The 22,440-nt window shown below is 33.5% G+C and overlaps 1 protein-coding gene across 1 annotated transcript in view; it reads right to left on the bottom strand.

Annotated features, from left to right (window-relative positions):
- The window catches only part of LOC111620326 (extracellular matrix protein FRAS1-like), a 190,670-nt gene that overhangs the window by 135,505 nt on the left and 32,725 nt on the right, over positions 1-22,440 (bottom strand). The window contains exon 4 of the mRNA XM_023362244.1: positions 2,032-2,117. Coding sequence (XP_023218012.1) covers positions 2,032-2,117 — 86 coding nt within the window. The remainder of the gene's footprint in view (positions 1-2,031; positions 2,118-22,440) is intronic.

The raw sequence follows: 22,440 nt of genomic DNA, 5'->3' as shown, positions 1-22,440 counted from the left end.
GTTTCATTGATGGTGTAATAAGTCTAGCAGAAAAGAAAAAGCCATCTTAGCGCTCATATATTTGATCATTATGAACTTCTTTTCCTAGCCAAATGATCACTGCAGATGTCTATTCAGACATTCAAGATGCTCTGTTCCAAGAGCAGCATGCACTTGTTAATCACAAGACAGTGTATTCCTTCAGGATAATAGACAACTTCATACAGCACAAGTGACCCAGGACAAGCTCCATAGCTTCAGAAACCTGAGAAATTCTATCTCACCATCCATATTCACCAGACATTGTCATTGGACTATTCACTTTTTTGTGTTGAATTGTAAGGAACCAAAGTCCGAGCATTATTTTTATTTTACTTTTATTTTGCTTATTGTTCTATTTTTGTTTGGGGCTTATGTCTTGTTAGGACGAAGGTTTCCTCACCATTCACCTTAGTAACTTAAAAATAGAAGAAAAACCAACTCACCGATGAAAGAAAAGCGCCGTAGAAAAACTCGCGCACACTTGCGCTTCCCGAGCAGAAAAAAGTAAGTCCGCACCGAGAAAAGGGGGGGAAGACCCCACAAGCACAAATTAGGGACTTGCTAAACCTTAACGAATAAAAATGTCCCGAAAATTGTGAAAAAAAATAATGTAAAAGGTTAACGAGTAATTGTCGTAAATAGGCTGCCAGAGAAACGAAAAAAGTTTATTGTTAGCGTTAAGTATGTAAATGAGGAGAGTGATCTCATTCAGAATTGTGACGTCACCTCACACTATAAATTCCGAGTCTCAAGTGAAGATGGACGAGGTGAACTCCTGATAGCAACGAGCTTTAGTGAGCTTCGTAGCAGTGAACGAGAGAGGTGTCCGATAGGATCAAATAGTTCCAAGGCGATTTTGAAGTTATTCGATTTGTGGATCGACGATTATAGAAAGTCTTGAGAGTTGAGGAAATAGGTTCCTAGTATATTGAGGTGACGATTAGGATCTTTAATTTATAAGAATTATTGTTTATAAGTTAAGTCTTTGATTTTTGTCAAATTCCAAAGGGGAATAGAATTAAGTTAGAAATAGATTGATTTGAGTTTTGTCGGGTTGATTCTTGTTGAATTTCATTGAATAAATTATTGTTTGATTTTTACTAAATACTGTATATAGTTTATTACTAGAAGTTTAATTAAATATTCGATTTTGTTATTGACAAACTTTGTCATTATTTAATTCGGTGCACGCTTAAAGTCCAGGCCTGGCACACTAACGCGAATCCGCATAAAGTACCCGTTAGGGAACGGCTATTTCCGGCACACAGTAGTGTCGATAATCGTTGGAAAAGTCGGAAAAATAATATAGTACTTTACAGAATAATCATATGCACAACTGATAGTTTCAAAACCAAGCAGTGCTGGAATAACGGCTGAAGGTTTATTCACTTCTAAAGTTTGTAAATACTGCTCCAAAAAGTCCCAAATTTGTAACTCATTGAGAAAAAGTTGTAGATTGTGATGATGCTTACTTTATTGAATAGAATAGCTTATTTCACTTTTTACATACATTTTAATTTTAACTTCAAAAACCATGCAAACTTTTTTGGTCACCTGATAAAAATAAATAAATTTAGAATATTCCTGAAGAAAACATCGATATGGAATGGGTCTCAAACCTGCATCTTCTGCTTAGCTGCAGGTTTGAACACTACTCTGGATCCACCTTTTCTTCTGAAATATTCTAAATTAATTAATTATATTTCTAATTGTAAAATTAGTCTTTAGTCCAAATTATGTAATAATTAATTAGTCATATTTTAGGATAACTGCTTCACTGCCTATTTATAGTATATTTTAAATAATATCTTTATAATTAATTAGCCATGTTAGCCCAATTAACCCAATTAAAATATGCACTAATTTTAATCTGTGTATCTCGATTTAATTAAAGATTCTAAAGAATTTCTCTAATTTTAAGAGATTTTAACAAACAAAATAATTTTATTTATTTATTTAAATACTGTATATGATCTATTAAATGAATAAAGAACAAAATATAATTCTCACTTGAACAGAAAAGTTATTTCCAGAAGTTAAATCAATACTATGTTGCAAGTTTTGCTTTGCCACTGATTTCAATTTCTTTAATTTTCCTGAAAAAATTTATTAATGTAAAGAATTTCATTAAAAATTTAAATAATTATAAAAATAAAATATTACTTAACATATTATTACATATTACATACTATATTATTGAATTGTAAACTTTTTATAAGTGAATAATCAATATACAGACAACATGTCTATTCAAATAGAAAATACCATTAAAATAAGTACATTCAGCCTGAATGAATTCAAACATTTGATATGTTTTCACAAGACGTTTTTTAGTCATCTTGTTTTGATTCCTCTCTATTAACTTACAACTAATCCTTGGATAAAATTATAGTAATCAATCAAAAGATGGCACCTAACACCTAACTCTAATGCCAAATTGTCTATTAAATTATTAATATTATAGCCGTTTCTAGCCAGATAATATTCGACTATGGTTGTTGTATAAAATTATAGTATAACACATGCCCAAAAAAAAACAAAAATTCCAGTAAAAACATAATTTATAAAAAATTAATGGTTTTGATTGCTTTTATATATCATTGTTGGGTTATAAACTGTTAGAAAGAAATATATAAAATTGAACATAAATATGAATAAATAGATGTGAAACTGGCATCTAATTGAATGGCAAAATAAGCATGAATCTGAGTGTTTATCAATTAGAGAATTCATTCAGAAAATTTCAAAATAAGATCTCCATGCAATTTGGTGTATTGTCAAAATTATGACAATACACCAAATTATGATTATACTAATCTGTACAATAATTAAGAATAATTCTTACAAAAAGAATTTCTTTTCACTAACTCTTAATAACCTAACTTACACTAAGAAAGAAAGTTTGAAGATATAGAGCAAAAAGAAGTAAAGATGGCAGATATCATAGGACAAAGGTACTATTAAAAAGTTTGTCGTCATGAGGGGCCATATAGAATGTCTTGCTCAAAATTAACACTTTCTTCTTCTTCTCCTCCGTTCCTAAGGATTTTGATCAACAATTCATTGCTCACTTGTTTGAAACTTACAACTGGTCAAAGTTCCAAATCCAACATACTATCTTTGGGCATAGGAATTTCAAAGATTTCCCTGAAGTTATGACTTTACCCATATACCGGATAATTTTATATGCCTATACTCTCTTAGAGAACAAGCTAAAAAGTGACAGTTCTTCACCTAATATGCCCTCAGATAGCCTTGTACTCATTGTACTGGTAATTCCAGAAAGTGGCACACACTGCCAAGAAGGAAGAATTAAGGAAATTAGAAAGTTCTAAAAGATGGAAAGAATGAAGAACATGGAAAAAAGTGAAAAAGACAAGTGAAAAAGAACAAAAAGACAAAAACAGACAATATGGCATATAACCACAAGGTGCCTACTAGTTACCACCACCAAAAATTCACAACAGAGTTCTATATTTCATAAACACCCCATTGGATAGCACATTACATATGAAAAACATCTTCACTCCTGTTCCTTCCACAGAGTATTTTTTCTTTTATCAAGGTACACAAACCTGGCATGCCACTGAGTTGCATTGCAGACAAATCTGCATCTTCAATAGTACACATCAAATGACTACTCAACCATTTCATTAACAACAAAATGAAGACCTACCACTGTAGAATTGTGAGGTTCCAGCCATGATCTAAACTTTGTATTAATTGTGTAAAATTTCAAAATTGTTAAAGCAAAAAGAAAACTAAAATGATTATGTAAAAAAATTATGTAAGAGAAATATTCTGTTATAAAAACAAATGTGACATGATGATAAACAGGTGAGTCCTAGATGTGACTCCTACATGTGTTAAAAAATAGAATAGTGTCAAACCAGAGAGAAAGAAAACTTTAATTAACACTAGTGCTCATAAATAATAGATTGAAGTATATCAAAATTGGGGAAAAGAAAAGCTGTGAAGAGAGTCGAAAGAAATTTCTGGTCAGAAGAGTCAAAGTTGAGAAAAATGTATTGATTCAAACTTCGGAATTTCTCTCTTTTAGTTTTCCACAGAAAAATGTTTCAAGTTTAATATTGAAAATTGGCAAAATGCAATATTACATCCACAACACCGTAACTTCTACAACTTATTTCCAACTAAAACCAAAAACGGTGCTTACATCGACTTTATCGTCTTTCACTAATGATTAGGGATTGCAGATGTGATGAAGAATTAGTATATATCGGCTCCATGAAGAGATCTTTAGGAGTGAGGATTAAAGAACAAAGCTGACATCCTCCGCAAGAGGCCAGCACCCACCTTAGCACAATACACTACGGACTCTGAAATACCTTTGTTTAATCAAGCCAGGATAATATACACCACACACCAGATGTACCATTTGCATTTGATGGAAGCAGTTTATATACACAAAGCAGCTCAGGGTAACAATTGTTTCAATAGCAAAGATGAAATATCATTATCAGTAGCGTAGCAAACCCTGGTATATGACACAGGAAAAGATGAAAGTTAGGCTCACAACGGCGCAGGTGCAAAGGAGGACGACGATTGCACGAGTTTCGGAGATGTTCCATTTTTGGAATTCTTTCAAAAAAGATCAGCTTAATTGAATGTAAATTGGTTTGCCCATTTTTTCACACGAGGAAGAACCAAAAGGTTCGAAAACATTAGTGAAAGGCGATAAAGTCGACGTAAGCACCGTTTTTGGTTTAAGTTGGAAGTCAGTGGCAAAATGCAGTTTCTTGGTATGAAGACTCTCAGGTAAATGAATAACGGTTCATTTCATTTCCAAATTTGCCTGCCATATGCTTTTCAAAAAAATTTTACTACTTTAAATTGGAAAATTGACAAAGGGTGATTTATTTGTATGAAGTTTCTCATGCTATTCAGTACATCAGAACCACACAATTAGTCAACAACAAAAGAAAGATAGAGATAAAGATAAAATAAAGTATATTAAACAAATACTTATTTACAATTAAGAAGAATTTTTCTGGTATTTTTCAGAAAATAAAATATTTAGAAAAGTTTAGAAAAGTTTTGATAACTCAATATATTTTGGGTTATTGACCAATGTTTAGGAGTACGTAATACTAAATGACAAAAGATGAATTCTTGGAAAGATCTTTTTTCTTGTCTTTAAAAAGATGAAATATTGGTATTCAATATATATATATATATAAAAACTTTTGAAGATGGGAAAAATATATAGTATCATCAGATAAGCAATCAGAGAAGACCAATGAATTATTTAAAGTTAAAGCTGATTTAAGGGCATCTATGAAGGAGGATTTAATTGAAGCTATTTTGTTTCTCAGAACAATTTTACAAAATTCAAAATTTTAAATTTAGTTTTTTTATTTAAATGAATGAAAATTTGTTTTATATTTATTAATTTTTTAAAATCTTTTTGTATTTTGTTATAATTCATTTATTTTAAATACAAAATGCATTAATTTAATTTATTAAATATGTAATATTCTTTGTAGTCTTTGTGTTTAGTAGTTAAATTATTTTGACCCAATTAAATTTCAATATTTTTGGATCATTCCTCTATTATCCCCACTCTAAATAAGTACTCTATTTTTTTGATTGAGCCAGACTAATTGATCACAGTACATATTTTTCTTTTCTGAACAAGGGGCTGAAGTAGCTAGCTAGATCGCACACTTTTTAGTTGGACTAACTCTTCTGAAAGGGTGAAATTGAAGTGCAAATGCTGTCAAATATATGTAGAAGTATTATAGAATTTTATTGCCCCCTTTCTCCTCTTATTAAATATTTGTTAAAAATTAATTTTTTTATACAAATAAATACTAATTTAAGTTAAATATTAAAAATACTAACTATAAATGCATTTGAGTAAACACATCGGGCTACTTTCAGAGTAGAGTACCCCTAAGAGTGCCTCTGCATCTCTCATAAAATGTCTTGGTATTTAATTTTGCTAAAGTCTGGAGTCAGAGACGGCCTACTAAAATTATCAGGAGTCAGAGTCAAGTGTTTTTTTCATCAACTCTGCAGCCTTGGGAAAAAGGAAAGGAATTGGCAACCAGAAGACATCATGTTAGATTGTTAAAATTCTAAGGTGTCAAGAGAAAGAAAATAACAAGTTATATATGAGCACAGGTTTCATAGTTCCATCAACATCTCCTGGTTGGAGTCAAAGGATGGTGTCAGGTAGACTCTCTGAAACAGACTTTTCTTGTGACCCAAACTGATCTTGGTTTTCACCAGGAGACAAGGGGAAGACCAATTAAGAAGTGAGACAGGGAAGTTGGACCAGTTGGAAAATGAGATTGGGAGAGAAAAACAATAAAAATCCTGTATTTCAAGGTCAGACACTCAGATCCCTTGGTTTATGTCAACTACTGGATCTTGTGTTGCTGAGTGCAAGTGAAATCAAAATTGCTGTCTTCTCTCCTACTTCACCATCCTCTCAAGCTGTCAACTGAGAAATTAAACAATATCTGTAAAATAGTGCACCAAGGCTGTCGTCATCATCATCATCATCATCTATCTTCACTGTTCCCCATAAAAGATCCTTCAACGAAATGATGGATGTATGTTGGGTTCATCTTTAAACTTTTTAAACCGTCACCCAAAAGGAATCTTTCCATAAATTCTGTAAGCATCCTTTTTGTCTTAATAAACAGGTTGATTGTAAAAACATGAGTCATCTCTGTCTCCACTAGATAGAAAGACCTGTAGCACTTTGCGACTATTTCTTTGTTTTCTTTGTTGTTTTTGTTTCAGTTTTTCCCTCACCCCTTTCGTTTTGTTTCGCGGTGCCACCCTTCTCCGGTTAACTGTGTGTTGGCAGCCAGATTGGCTGGTTGAGGGTCACGTGTGGTATATCCGGTTTGTAGGGTATATAAGGTGTGACCCACGTGGAGTAAGGACCTTTTTTTCTTTTTTGTTTCTGGATTCCCGGCTCGATGGAAGTGCTGAAGAAAGAAAAAGAAAAGGATTGGCATCGGAATAGGAACTGTGTGGCTATAGACTCTAACTCGCCCAAATAAGAGAAGATCGAAGGAAGACTCGTCGGCACGTAGTGGTTCTTCAAATGTTTTGTTTGCAGCCAAGATTTTCTTTTGTCGTGAGTAACGTTCAGTTATTTGTCTTTGTTATGCACCGTTCTTGTTGTCCCGCTTCGCCACGTGTCGTGAGCCCCATTGTTAAGGAAGATAAAGGAGGAACGAGGTAAACGTGTGTATCGTTGATTCGGATGTGTTATTTTGTTATTAATTCGCGGTTTGTGTAATTATCCCGATTGGACTTAACAAACTTTAATTAAACAACCTAATTGTTGTGAGCTGACTTGTCCGTGTGTTTTCTTTTTGTCAACCCTGCAGACTCTGCTCAACAGGGAAACTCTACAGACCTTAGACCAGACCTTCCAGACACAGGGTTAATAGATTCCCCTAAAAGTTGGCATACTCACAGAATAAACAATTCCACAAAGTTAATGGAATGCCTGCAGAACTTATGACTCAGTAGCAATACTTATGACTCAGTAGCAAAAAGCATACATCACAGTCTGCAATTTTGAGTCACTTTATCCATCAATAAAAGTAGTCTTGTTTTTGCAAGATCTGCAATTTTCTGTTCAAATATCTCAGTGACTTAGACAAAATTCATTCCAACATTCTGGAATTGGTTGACCTAATATGCCATTCTTTGTTCTTTCAGTTTGAAGAGGTTAGCATTCCAGCAAGGCAGAAAAGTCCCAATGGGAAGACTTCTATCTAGTGCATTTTGTGAATGTTAATCTGATAACTAGAAACCAACATTTTCTCTCCATTTCAGCAAAATGTAGCCTTAATACATGTTATATTTGAATGTATGTTTTCACTTTAAAAGTACTTAATAGTAAATCATTATAAAAACAACATTTTAATATGAATATAATAGAAATGAGGCTTTATGATGTATTTATGTTGTTAAATATTTATTGGATATTTTTACATACTTGAACATTTTATACAGTATTTATAGACTTACGTTTGTTACCATAAAGTCTAATTAAATTTGTAACTTTTAAATCTTATTTCTAATTTGTTATCAATAGTTGAATAATTTTTAACTAATTTAGTTAGATTTTTCATTCAATTCACATTTAGTTGTTGAAAATATGCATTTCAGTGGCTGGTAAATTCCAATTGTAAATATTTCAAATTTGAATTTAAAACCTAACCCTTCTGTAAAGTATTGGCTTGTAAACAAGTGTAAATAGAGAGGGAACAAAAGAAATGCTAATCTTGCTAATTAGATCTATGTGTGGTCTGGTGATGACCACTTGCCAGGTGGTGAACTACTGGACGTAAACAAGTGGGTCAGAATATTGGCGGATATAAGTGTAAGCTTTACTATCATTCGATAAAAGCAGACCTGGGGGAAAGCTGTTCGTGCAAGGAAGGTTTATGATTGGTCGGAAGTTTCTGTCCAGGAAATCCTTAAATTGCGGAGCGAATGAAAGAAAGGAGAGAAAAGCAAGAGACTGGGTATACGATAATCTATGGCACTTGGGAAGCCTGCTGAGCTTAGACAGAGCATACTCCTCTGGTAAACATCTCAGGTACGGGTAAGTGCAGAGGCTAGACGAACCATGCAGTTGAGCCACTCCATAGGCTGACCTAGGCCTCTCAAGAACCTAATTGTTCCCGTATGTCAAATTACACCATGCTTCGTGTTTAATGTGTTTTCTAACTGGTATAGTGTATATATTTTTGTAAATAAACTGTACATTACGGACTATCTTGAGTATGGAGGTGTTCTTCTAACGAACCTGGATCACATCTAATTGAGTCATGATAAATACAGAAAACCAACTCAAGACGAAGTTTAGAGAGGAAACGTCACTCATTCCAAAATTTTAAATTTCATGCTGTGATTGATTAGAAAAAAATTCAGTTGACTACGCATCAAGAGAGAAAAAATATATTAATAGCATAAAAGCTGCTGTTGTCTGTCTGTGCAGATGAAATTTTGATTATATTTGTTTTATATTCTAATGGAAAGTATAGGCTACTTACTTTGCAAAAAAATTAGCTTTAGAGTAAACATTTTATCAATTTCAAATCAGTGATTGCACTACATTACAGTGATGTCAATGACCTTATTTAGTTCATGCTTTACAACAGAATTTCCCTTACTATCTCTTTCAAAACCATTTATTTCCAGTAAAAATAATAATATTTACTTATTTGAACAAACGTTTTTGTATCTCTATTGAAAACTGCTTCAGGTTCGATAATGTTCTAATATTGGAATGCCCAGAGTTCAAATATTAACTGCCACTTAGTTCAACCATTTGAATTATTTGATGCAAATTAATTTGGATATTTATGTCCTAGTCCATTACATAGGTCCACCTTCTACATATTAATTTTTTATCCCAGAATTCTCTGAATAAGACTTCAATATTGTTGAGGATCCTTCTGATACATACATTGCCATGCATACGATATAGTGTTGTCGTCTTTATAGTTTATACAATTCCCCACTCTGCTTGCTTTGTATATTTCTAATTTTTCCAATTCCCTTATGTGGTCAGTTTGGAATGATTTCTTTATAATGGAAGCATTCTCTAGGTCAGCATGTATATCCTGATCTGATGCATATGTTGCCAGCGCTGTTGTGTTGCTACCTCTGTCTATACCATATTTATGTTCTTTTAGTCTTTTTTGTAATGATATTTTTGTTGATCCTATGTACACCAAGTCTTGTTGAAACTTATTACCTTTGATTGGTATTTTGTATACCTCCAGTGCTCTCTTGTTATTCAGCTTGTCTTTATTATTTCTTTAATAGCTTATATATAGTCTGAGTCCTTGTGTATGTTAATCTGATCCCCTTCTCTTCTAACATTTCTTTACATATGTGATGAAGATTTTTGTTGTATTGGACAATTACGTGTTTTGTGTTATTTTCTTGCTCAGGAATCTTGATAGATTTCACTTGTCCTATGTTATTGCGAATTCCTGTCTGTGGAATATGGAGTTTCTGGGCTATCTTACCAATTATGCTCCTATTGTATCCACGTGTGGATGCTATATCTTCAAGGTGCCTGAGTTCTTTAGCTGTATCTTCACTTCTGGTGTTGTGGGTGAACGCTCCTTTTACTAACATCCTGAAAGCAGCTGTTTTATATCGATATGGGTTTTCTGATTCTGCTGGTATATAGATAGTGACATGAATCCCGGCTTATAGTATAACATCATCTGTATTTCATTATTGTTGAGACATATGGAGATGTCTAAAAAGTGCACCTCTGAAGATGACATTTGGTCTAGTTTAAGTGTGAGTCCATATGGGTTGTTATTGATGGCGTTTAAAAAGTTGTTGATACACAGGGTATTTTTCCACACTATTATTACGTCGTCTATATATCTTCTGTACAGCATGAAATTCTTCAGCAAATAGAGGGGCCTTGTCATCAAGATTCAAGCAAGCATTGCCGCCTCTAATAACGACTTCGCCATCTCATGGATTAGAGGTCATGCTTGGCAATGAGAGGGCTGACTTCCTTGCCTGGAAAGCCACCAGTCTCTCTTCTAATATGTGTCTTTATTCTCTCACACCTTCTTCCTTCATTAAGTGTCTTCTCAGAACAGATGCAATTAACACCTGGCAAGAAAGATGGAACAACTGCCATGAGGGTCGGACAACACGGAAATTTTTTCCTAACGTTCCTACCACTAAACCTACCTTTCATGGCCACGACACCCACCTGTTCACCCAATTTCTGACCGGACATGGCAGATTCAACAGTTACCTTTGTAGGTTCGGTCACTCTGACAGCGACCAGTGCATTCATTGTGATGTTCCGGACGGAGTCCAGCACTATATCTTTCACTGCTCTATGCTGGAAGACTCCAGGGAAACAATTCGTCTTTTTCTTCCTACAGGCAGCACCTGGCCCTGCCATGAAAGCTTTCTCTTACAGGATGGTAATTTGTTCTCAGCCTTCAAGAACCTCGTGAAAAACTATTTTCGCCGTACTTCAACCAAGTGAATGGTGCTGTAAGGACGTCTCTGCATCTACGTTATTGTACTGTTTGATTTTGTCACTGGGTCTCCCACTTCCACTTCTGCAGTTCCTGATACCCTTTCTAATGTTCATATCTTCTATTTTTTTTTTTTTTTTTTTTTTGGATCTATTTCAAACCACATACCACTCTATAATGCATTAATGGCCCTATTCAGTGTATGTTTTACTTGTATATATTTGACTCATTGAATTTTTCCTCAATGTACTTAATGTAAATTGTTTGTGGATTCTATAGTTGTATATATCTCATTCATTGTATTCTTTTAAAATGTACTCCTTTATTGTACTTTATTTTATTCGTAATGTATTGTATCCTATCTTACTTTGTATTTTATGTCATACTACTTAGTATTGTATTTTATTTTATTATACTGTATTCTACTCTGATTTTATTTTATTTTATTTTTATTTTATTTTATTTTTTTTAACTTTATTTTATTATTTTCTCTTATTACCTACTCAATTATTGTTACTTTATATATACCATGTACCATTTATTAAACTTACGTGTTCTGACCCCACCCAGTTGTGCCTAGTAGTGCTGGGTTTTTGTACTAACTTTTGTACATAATAAAGATTAAGATTAAGATAAGATAAGCAAATAGAGGGGATGGTCTTTTGTTCCATTGTCTCAGTACTAGTTTGCATAGGTTGCCATTTGTTCAAGCAAGTAAATATTATTTTTACTGAAAATAAAAGGTTTTGAAAGAGATAGTTATAAATTCCAGTACTTAAAAATAGTGAATATTTTGAGAATTTCCCTTAATTTGCAATTTAAAATATTTTGACAAATGGTGTATTTTAAGCTTATTACTTTATTAAATTTAAAATTTAAACATTGCAGAAAGATAGCTGCATCATATCATTTTTATAACAAATTTTTAAAAAATCTTTTCATAGTGACCACATGATGTTCTATTATCAAATTGGAAGTAATGATCTAACAAGCCTATTATTTATAAAGTGTTATCACTCATCTAACTAAAATTTCTTAAAATCTCTACTCTTCTCAATTCTTCAATCTCTACTTTCTCAAAAAGTATTCCACCATGTTTGACAGAAGAATTTCCAGTTATATAATAATTCTTCCAAACTACAGTTCACCTTTTAATCTTTCACATTTGCACTAATTTTGCAAGTCATACCTGATATACGATGAACAGGAATTAAAGTTCACTGTAATATATAAGAATGCCGATTGGGGGGATTTTTATTCCCTACCGTCAGGATGGTCGAAGGTCTACGCGTATGTGGGTGGCAGTTTTATGAGGCAGCAAAAGACAAGTGTTTTACAGAGGCAAAGTGTTTATTCTGGACGAAATTGCTTACATAAATTTTTCCGTTGGAAAGGTTCTCAGATAGATGCGATCTGGTCCTGTGTTGTAGGAATTTTCGATGACAATCTGGTCTTGCGTTGCAGGGGTTTTCGGCGGCGATCTGGTCTTGTGTCATAGGGGCCCCCGGACAGCGTTGAGCAAAAAGTTCAAAGACTCGAAAGTCAATGCACAAAAGATGAAAGGATGCACGAAAAAAACAAAGATACACGAACACAACAGAAGTCTAGTGGAAGTCTTAGTGGAAGCCTTGTTGTCCTTGGAATTGGTGTTTTTATAAGTTTGTCAGGATTGGGTTTTTGCTAATTGGACAAACTTTACATCATTGTTTTCTAATTGGTCTTCCACTTGTCTCCAGGTGTGAATGGAGCTTCATAAAGTTCGCGGGAAAGGTCGGCTTGAGATGGTTTATCCGACACCATCTTTTAGCCTCTGATTGCGTTTAATTGTTGACTGTGACACCTATGCTCATTTTAATATTTTTTCTAGTTTTGGTTTGCTTTTTAAACTGCGTCTTAACTTTAATATTTTAAATGTTCTTCTTTTATATCTAAAATTTTGTTTTTCCTGTTATTCTCTATGAGCGTCGACATCAAAGTCCAGTGTTGCCGATTTGACACTTATATAATTTGCTTTCTTGACGATTGAACCTAAGAAATTTTTTTATATCTTTCCTTTTGGGGGTGGGCTATTTCCGGGCCCTCACAAATAAAAATGTCATCTTGGTCATTTTTCACAATCACCTCTCCACATAGCTGTCTTCTAGCACTGGTTTTATATTATTTAATCTTTCAATCTTAAGGTTCTACATCCATGCAGAAGTCGTCCATACCAAGGAAGAAAGAGAAGATTCTCTCCTTGTCTTCTCATTTCATTTCCTTTCTGCATGTAATTTCATCAATCCCACCTTGCCATTGTTATGGTGACTAATTACAGACTAGAGAACTGCTACAGGATGGTAGGGAAGAAGGATGAGGATGTATAAATGAACAAAACAAAAAACCCACATGGTGAAAGAACACAAAAGTATGATTTAGAGTTTTGTCTGCCTGGTTTATATTATAATGTAAACATTGTTTTTTTACATATTTTGTTTTTTTGTTGCTTATCACAATATTTCATTTAATATGTAATAAGTCCAACAAGCATTTTTAAAATTGTCTTATTCCAAAAATAGAATGTTATAAAGTGTTTTACAATAACTGGCAGCTTTGTTCTGTTTAAATTAAAAAATGCATGTATCTCCTAAAAAGGTCAATCAAGAAGACATTAGATTAGGAAAATGTTACATTAGTAAATACGTACTGCATACTAAATGGTTACAAGTTTGTTACTATTTTTTCCTCTTCTATATAAAGAAAAAATACATTGAACTTAATTTGGTTCTGGGACATTTCTGGAACCTCACAACAATCACTCAGCAAAGAAGGAATTCTTATGAAGAATAACAAAATTATTATTCCTCAATGCTTGCAAAAAGATATACTAGAAAAACTACATACTGGACATCAAGGAATCAATAAAAGGTAGGCCATCAGTTAAGGAATTCGTATGGTAGCCTGGCAAATCTACTCAAATTAAGCAGATAGTGAAAAATTTCCTTGTATACATACAAAGAATATAAAGCATAATGAAATGACTTATGCTCTCTGAATTCCCACAAGAACCCTTCTTTCACACACAATTTGTATAGTTTTGTCTGATTACTAATATAAATATGGGGAGTTTGCAAAGCTGGAAATGCTTAATTCTTTATGTATTATAACTCATATGAAATCTGTTTTTGTAAGATATGGACTCCCAAAATTGCCAATAGCAATGATGATACATACTATTCACCTTCTATAGGTTCTATTTTCAAACAATTTGTACTTGATTATGGATTTAAAATTGTAAGCTCAATCCATCAGTTTTCACAAAATAATGGCTTTTATTGAGATCCAAGTAAAGAAGTTTAAAAGTTATCTCAAGATTCCTATAAAATGTTTAGTTTCACAGACACTCCCACTTTAATCAGTCTTTTCCAAACCTCTCATATAAAAGAAATTGCAAGTGATAGTACCTCTATCTTCTGTTGGGATTAAATCCATTTTTTTATGGAGTTGGCTGTGATGAGGAAAGAAAAAGGAAGGGAAAACAAAAAAAAATTTTATATTGTACATAAAAATGCTGTATTACCTGCATTCTCTATTGATTAACTCATAAAAATATCTGACATGAGAAAGAGGCACTATAATCAATCATCCAAACTTAGCAGCCATTGAAAAACCTCAAGAATATACAGGTAGCCCTCGGTTTACACCGGTTCAATTTACGCCAATTCACAATAACACTTCTGTGCAATTCGCCATTTCGAAGTGTAATTCCCCGGTTTTCCCTATGCTAGACTGATTTTCATTTCAGTGTTGACATATTTACCGAGCCGCGACATTGTACAGTATATTCATTAAAACAAAGATTTTTAATAAATATATTTATTTTTTCTGTTTAATATTATTGAATATGTATACATTTGCATTAAATTAATATAAAAATACTAAACGTTTAGGTACCCACGAGTCAAGATATTAAACTTAATAGTCCAATAAATGGTGTCTGAATCCATAGCGCCAACGAATGTATCCCGTATCAGTTTGTTCAGGAAAACACCTTACGACGCAATAGCACTTCCGGCGATCACAAATTATCGTTAGTGACACAAATCTACTTCTCGTTGGCCAGACGATATTTATCTCTCCTTAGCCACTTTGAATTTTCCCGCTCAAACTGACCTTATATGTGCTATGGCAACCGGTGGTCGACCAATCAGTGTCTTCGCTCATCCATAGCTCTACGTCAGGTTGACATATCCTTTCAACTAAGGAAAGTTTGACGGATGAAGTTTGTGAGTTAGACAATGTTGGGAGCGAAGTGCAAATGTAAAAAAGGAGCATCACATTCAACCATATTCCGAAATTCTTAATGAAAAAAATCAAAAATGTAAACAATTAAAGATAGATACTTTTTTCCAAAAAATGTAAGAAATTTGAAACTAAAATTTTTAAATAAAAACATTTTACTTTATTTTATGATAAAATACATTTTAAAAATTAAAAATTTATATGTATTTTGTATTATATTGTATTAATAAACAAAATTATTAGCTTATTTTCCACTTATGTAGAACCTAACCCTATACAGGTAACCCCCATATAACACAGTAGTTACGTTCCAAAAAATTGCCGTGTTATGCGAAACAAAGAACTAGTACAAAAAGGAGGGTTAGGTTCCAAAAATTAATAAACATGCTACTATATTTTCATAATTAAGATAAATATCTTTATTAAAATTTTCTTAAGTGATACATATTAATATAAATTAAACAATGTTTTCTTTGTCATCACTAAAAGCACTATTAACCGAGAGCGTTTTATTTTTGGCAAGTTATCGTTATCCTCTGAGCATTTTTCTGCATTATTTTCAGATTCATGCTTTACCTTTTGCAAAAAGTGTATGTAATTTTAGATTGCTTGCTTCTAGTTAAAAGATCTTTATAAATTTCCTTATATGCTGCTAAGCACTTATGGAATAAGGGAAAAACATCTGGCAACATCAGAAGCAGAAGCGTCGAGATCTGGCAAAATTGAAACAATTTTTGCGAAGAACCATGTGTATGGAGACGAGAAAAGAAAATTTACACACTGAAGTACTAATAGTTCACGAAAATAATAATTTTCGTAAACTATTAGTACTTAAGTATGTAAAAATTTATTACATTTCATGTTGTACGAGAATTTTACCCATTTCTCGAACCGTGTCAGAGTGAATCCGTGCTATAAAAGTACCGTGTTATACGGGGGATGGTACCAATTCTCGAACCGTGTTAGAGTGAATCCGTGCTATAGAAGTGTCGTGTTATATGGGAATTACCTGTACCTCACTGTAAATACGGGTTCGTTTTACGCCAATTCGATTTGCGCTGGCTTTTGTAGGAACGGAACTGCGGCATAAACCAAGGGCTACCTGTATTGAGACAGCTACAGAGTATACTTCAGAGGAAGTGAATTGAATAACCTCTCCTGTACCCATTCCATTACACCATAGCCAGAGACAAATATGAGCACCGGTTCACCTCAACTTTTAGGAGGAAGATGTGTAATGAAGCATTTGCAATTATTGCACATTCTCATCATTCTTTGACATCATAGCTTAAAGGATAACAATATCCCCAAAGTTTTAGTGTGAGAAGTCACAACCCATGAAACAAAAGTGATAATTTGACAGCTGCTTTGTCTCTTTGTTTTGTCAGCAATACTTGGTAAAAGCAAAAGGTCAAATTATCAGGCTATTATATGGCTATTAGCACAATAATCTTGCACTTTGTTTACTTTAACTGATAAATCAGGTTTAAAGAAGTTAATATATAAATACTTGGTACTTTTTAAAATAAAGTACAGTCAACCCCCCTATAATTACGGCCCCTATAATTACGATTCCTATAAAACGACGAAAAAATTGTGACCAGTATCCGTAAAAAACAGTAAAAAACCCCCTATAATTACCTCAAACGTCATCGGGCAGCCGAACTACTTTCCCGCCGTCCGTAGTGCCAACTATGGAGAGATTTCTATCATCTGGACAGTATTATATAAATTATGTACTGTACAGTCGACCCCCCTATAAGATATAGATACGTTCCATTCTTTAACAATCCAATTTCTTACGAATCCTTCCAATCACAACCCGACACGTGTCAAGTTTACGGACTACGGCTGTTTGAAAGATTTTCTTCCATAAAATTAATCGATTCTAGACTAATCCGACTCAACANTTTATATTGATTTTGTTACTTACACCTGGTAGTGCTGCAGCGGAACCAGGTTATGTGTACTAAACATGTTAATAAATGATGATGATGATGATGATGATGATGCTAATGCTTGTTTTCGTCGCGGAGCGTCCCTCCGTGACGAAAACAAGCATTAGCAATGGCGGTGCACACTCGGTAAGTAATCCTACAATTTTTTGTTTATGGCGTAGTTTATACAGATTATTCCCAAAAAAAATATACGTATTTTGGAAATGTTGTGTCGGATTAGTCTAGAATCGATTAATTTTATGGAAGAAAATCTTTCAAACAGCCGTAGTCGGTAAACTTGACACGTGTCGGGTTGTGATTGGAAGGATTCGTAAGAAATCGGATTCCTAAAGAATGGAACGTATCTATATCTTATAGGGGAGGTCGACTGTATTACTTCAAAAGGATTAGTCTAATTATTCTGAGAGTTGTGAGATATGAAAGTGTTTTCATTGGCTCTAAAAAGCAAACAAACAACAAAACAAATGCACTGTAGTCACAACAAAGAAACAATTTATTTACACATGATATAACAGTGTAGATTTAATAAAGAATGCCAACTCTAGAATGAGTAGTCCAGTAGAAACATTTAACCTGATCATTGGCGGATTATTACAAAATTATAATAGCCACAACACACCAAAATGTGATAACATTAATCTATCTAATAACAATAATAATAATTACAAAAATAATATATATAAAACTAACCCTTAATACTAAACTTACTCTAATGAGAGAAGAGAAAATGATAGGGGATGAAAAAGTAAAGATGACAAACAAAACAGAACAAAGGGACTTGGATCTTATAGATGTCTTTTTTTTGTCATGAGGGACCAAGTAGAATCCTTGCACAAGATTCACAGTTCTGTCTTCTCCTTGGTTCCCAAGGGTCTGCAGTTATATCAAATTCAATAGACACTCATTCTATACTCCCAACTGGCAAACTTGAGGTGTTCTGCATGTGGAGTAGTAAGGATGATTTGGGTTCTGGGAAAGTCTGCCATAATATCAAGGTCTGTTACATATGTGGAGAGTAAGGTGGTACTCCTACTATGTTGTATATCTGAATTATGCTCATGTGTTCTGACTTGCATTGAATGTTTAGTAGACCTAATGTACACCATTTCTCTATCCCATCTGTTGTCTCTGACAGGAATACTATAAATGCCTGGTAGTCATTCTGGGTTAAGGGGGTGTTTTCTGTTACGTAGTAGGCTGAATATAAATTAAGAAAATCTGAAAAAGAACCCAGAAGGGATTAAGAAAACGTTTGTTATTTATTGCTTATCCTTCACACTAGTTATTGTTGTAGTTATCCCAGTGTGGTATGCAGATTTGTATCTTGAAATATACATTTAATCTGTGTGTTTAGGTATTAAATATCATAACTGGAATTTCGTTAATTTAAAAACACTTGTTAAGAGCTCCATAGGCCAAAGACTGCAGGTTTTTTTTTTCTTTTTAGACAAATAACTAACAAGTCAGCTTACAGTCTGACTAATACCTTTAATGAAAATGCAATGGTTATTGACAATTGACAAAAAAATACATATGAAGTCAACTCTGACAAATTACAACTCTCCATTACAAAAGTTCCTTCCTCTCCCTTCTATTGATTTGTTTGTAGTGCTATGCACTCGTTTTGTATTATTTTTTATTTTTGATATACTTTTATTATATATGTCGAGTTTTCCTTTTTTCTATTTTTGTGACACGTCAATGCTAATTTTTCTTTGTGTCATGCGCCACCTTATGGTGGTGGTTGGTGGACTGCTGATTGGATGTGACAGTGACCACGTGATAGGAAGCAGGAGGATTAAAGATGTGGTGGTATAAAAAGGGTGACCCGACAACATCAAGGACCTTTTTTTCTTTCCAGGCTCCCCTGAACTGGTTTGTGCAAGAGGACAAGGGTAAAGAAGGTAAGCGGTCACTACATGCGAACGAGAGACAAGGAGAAAATTCGTATGGGAAGGAAGAAAAATCGAGTTGCATCAGAGTATGGACGACACATAGAATGATATTTCCAACAGTAGTTAAAAGAACTTTGCTTGTTAATGGCAAGTGCTATGTTATTTCGAGATTAATGACTTTTTTTTTATTCACACGTGATCATCAACTCCACATTGTTATCTAGTGCCATGGAACCATCCCTATGTAGAGTATGGCCCAGGCAGACCGACGATTTGGATTCTTCTTGTAATAGATTGTAATTCTCTTATTATCGGTATTTGTGTATAGCGAGTGAGTCAATTGAAAAAATCGGATAGTAGTTACCTTTGTAAAATTGGTTGTCATCGAGCTGCTAATGTTATCCATTACCACCTGTACACGCACATATATTGAAGTTATAAATTGTTTTTTTTTTTTTGTTCTAAGGTGTGTTGTGTTGTGAGGTCCTCATTTATCTCTTACCCCTTTTTTTGATCTGGATCGCTTTGGTGTTCTCCTAGATCTACATGTTCATGGGCTATATGTGGTAATTACCCAACAATGCATAACAAGACAACATTAAGAAACTACAACGAATACATGGGGGAACAAACATGAACTGAGATTACTCACAACATCTTCATAAACCTGGTAAGAAACAATTAATTAATCAGGCCACATGAACACTAATACACCTGTGTGATACTTCTGTTGGTTCCGTCTCTCTTCGATTATAGTCCTTCTCAAAATTACATTTACATCACTTAAATGGAAACAGATTGCCTCTTAAGAAAATAGTCTTATAATTCTCGTCCTTGCTTGTTGTCTTTGAAGATGTATCTTGTTGTCACTTATTGGGCAAGTGTCCTCCACAATCTCCACAGAAGAAGAAATAGAATACCTTTCACACAAAGTCTCTCTATTTATATCTCCCACTACCGGAAGTTCAGCTCTTTCACGTGATGTGTCTATGAGCCAATCCTGTGGCTTCTTCAACACAACCCAGGAAAGGGTAGCACGGAACAAAAACGAAAAGCACAGAAATAAAATAAAAACAAAAACCCAGTATAGAAATAAAGGCACACTGGATATATAATGTATATGTTATGTATAAAGTGATTAATCAGGCATTATTCATATAGATCGGGCATTATGAATAATGACCAAATAGGGCGCACAATGTGATAAATATTGATTAATTTATCAAACTGACCAGTCATTATGAATACTGCTATCACCTAGTCAGGCAAAGTAATAATAAGTTGAGGATTGATCATCCGACTTACGCTAGCCAATCAGCACTCTGAGTTGCGTGTGCATATCGTGTTTAGTACAGAATTTTAAATTTGATTTAAAAAACTCCACTTATTTCATTTAGAAATATTTATTTTTTGTAAATTATATCAAAGTACTATTAACTATATTAATTAAACTAATATTAACAAAAAATATTATTAACAATTTTTGGTATAAATTATATAAAAAATTAAATGTTTTTTAGTTTATTTATTTGAGCAATTAAGATTTTAATGACATTTGAAATTACATAATTTTTTTCTTCATAGCATTTGCATTTATTAGATTTTCAACCAATTTTGCAGCAGCATCGACTATAGCCTTGTTCTCCAGAAATTGATGACATTCTTGCACATTCTCTAAGCAAAATTTCTGCACCCGGTACATCTAAACCAGAAATAAAGTTTTCTTTACAAACAGTAAATTGGTTTCTGGAATATAATAGATTTAATATGCCATATTTGGTACCCAGTTTGTAAAGGTTTTTATCTTTAACCGCAACAATGACCCCTAAAATATTTTTTCCATCACTGTGGGCTCAACCTACATCAACTACACGAATCCTTACTGTATCACCAACATTAGCTGCTGTGTATTTAGAATTTGATGTATTAATCATTTTTTCTGCTTGCTTTTTAAGATTAAACAAAGCCATCTCCCTTGTTTTAGACATATTTCTTATTTTTTCTTCTATTTTTGGATCAATTGTTTGGATTGTTCCTTCTTCATTCACCAATTCTGTAATACTAATAACATCCTGGTTTAGATTTTTTCATGTGAAGACGATGTAGATTTTTTAACTTCAGTTATATAGCTATGTAAGGGTGGCATTATCAAATAATCTTTCATAATGTTTTCTTGGATGGTACCTGGACTTTCAGAGTTTGAGCAACTTTGACTTACTTCATCGACAGTTTTAAAAAGTCTTTTAAATAGTTTTAAAAATTATGATCATCTCCCTTGTAATGTTTTTATATTTCATACTTAATTCTTTTTCCATATGGTTTCTACCACCATGTCCAATAGCAATATTGGTATCGTGCAATATCTGAAATATTTCTTCCATGTGAACATAATATTTAATCACATTACCTTCTTTTATGGGCATAATTAATTTTTCTAAATTTCCGATAGATACATCATCATATCTACGTAAACGCTGATATTCTTTCAGTAACTTAGAAGTTTCTATGTTTTCTATTCGCTTGTCACATATTATATTTTGTTTTTATATATTTGTATTATATTCTACATGTTTATTGTATTAATTTCTTTGTTCACTTACTCATGTCTCAGTAAAGTGCTTACATGCACTCCCCTCTCATGCCACAGTGCTCTGTATTGATCGTGCCGTGACGGCTTTGTAGCCATCGTTTTGTTGTTCATCATCTGTAGGCAACTTTTCCTTTGTCATCTGGAAGCACATTGCCTCATGTACTTTCGGCCTATCTCCGCCGCGAGTTGGTTTTGTTAAATTTACTCGGATTCAACCCTGTTAAGTGCAAGCTGCACTCTTCAATGTAATTCCACAAATTTGTAATACATTCCTAATTCTGGTTTCAAACTGTATTCTTTCTGGCATCATGCACCTTACCTATAATTGTATACCTTTTTGCTTGTAAGGTGCAAACAGCACTATCTATCATTCTGTAACCACTGTAAGCAATTGTAAAGTGCATCAAGCACTGGTCCATAGTGACCACCATTCTGTACTCCCTTTTATTTTTATCTCTGTTATTAAACGCGATGCATAACGCCTATGGGTTTCCCATTCTAATCTTCCTTCCTTCCCACTTTCCTCAAACTTTTATCCCCACCCACTACACCCTTCCTTCCTTCCTTTCCAAATCAGGCTAAGTCTAAAGACAGCCTTCTGATCTTTAATTCAGTTTCAGTTACTTAGAAGTAACTTTCATTTTTGACTCTTTCACTTTTTGTATCATTGA

Source organism: Centruroides sculpturatus, unplaced genomic scaffold (genome assembly GCF_000671375.1).
Source record: "Centruroides sculpturatus isolate CEXI.00-Female unplaced genomic scaffold, Cexi_2.0 scaffold32, whole genome shotgun sequence".
Lineage (NCBI taxonomy): Eukaryota > Metazoa > Arthropoda > Arachnida > Scorpiones > Buthidae > Centruroides > Centruroides sculpturatus.
The sequence above is the reverse complement of the archived record's forward strand: the minus strand, read 5'-3'. Positions and strand labels throughout refer to the sequence as shown.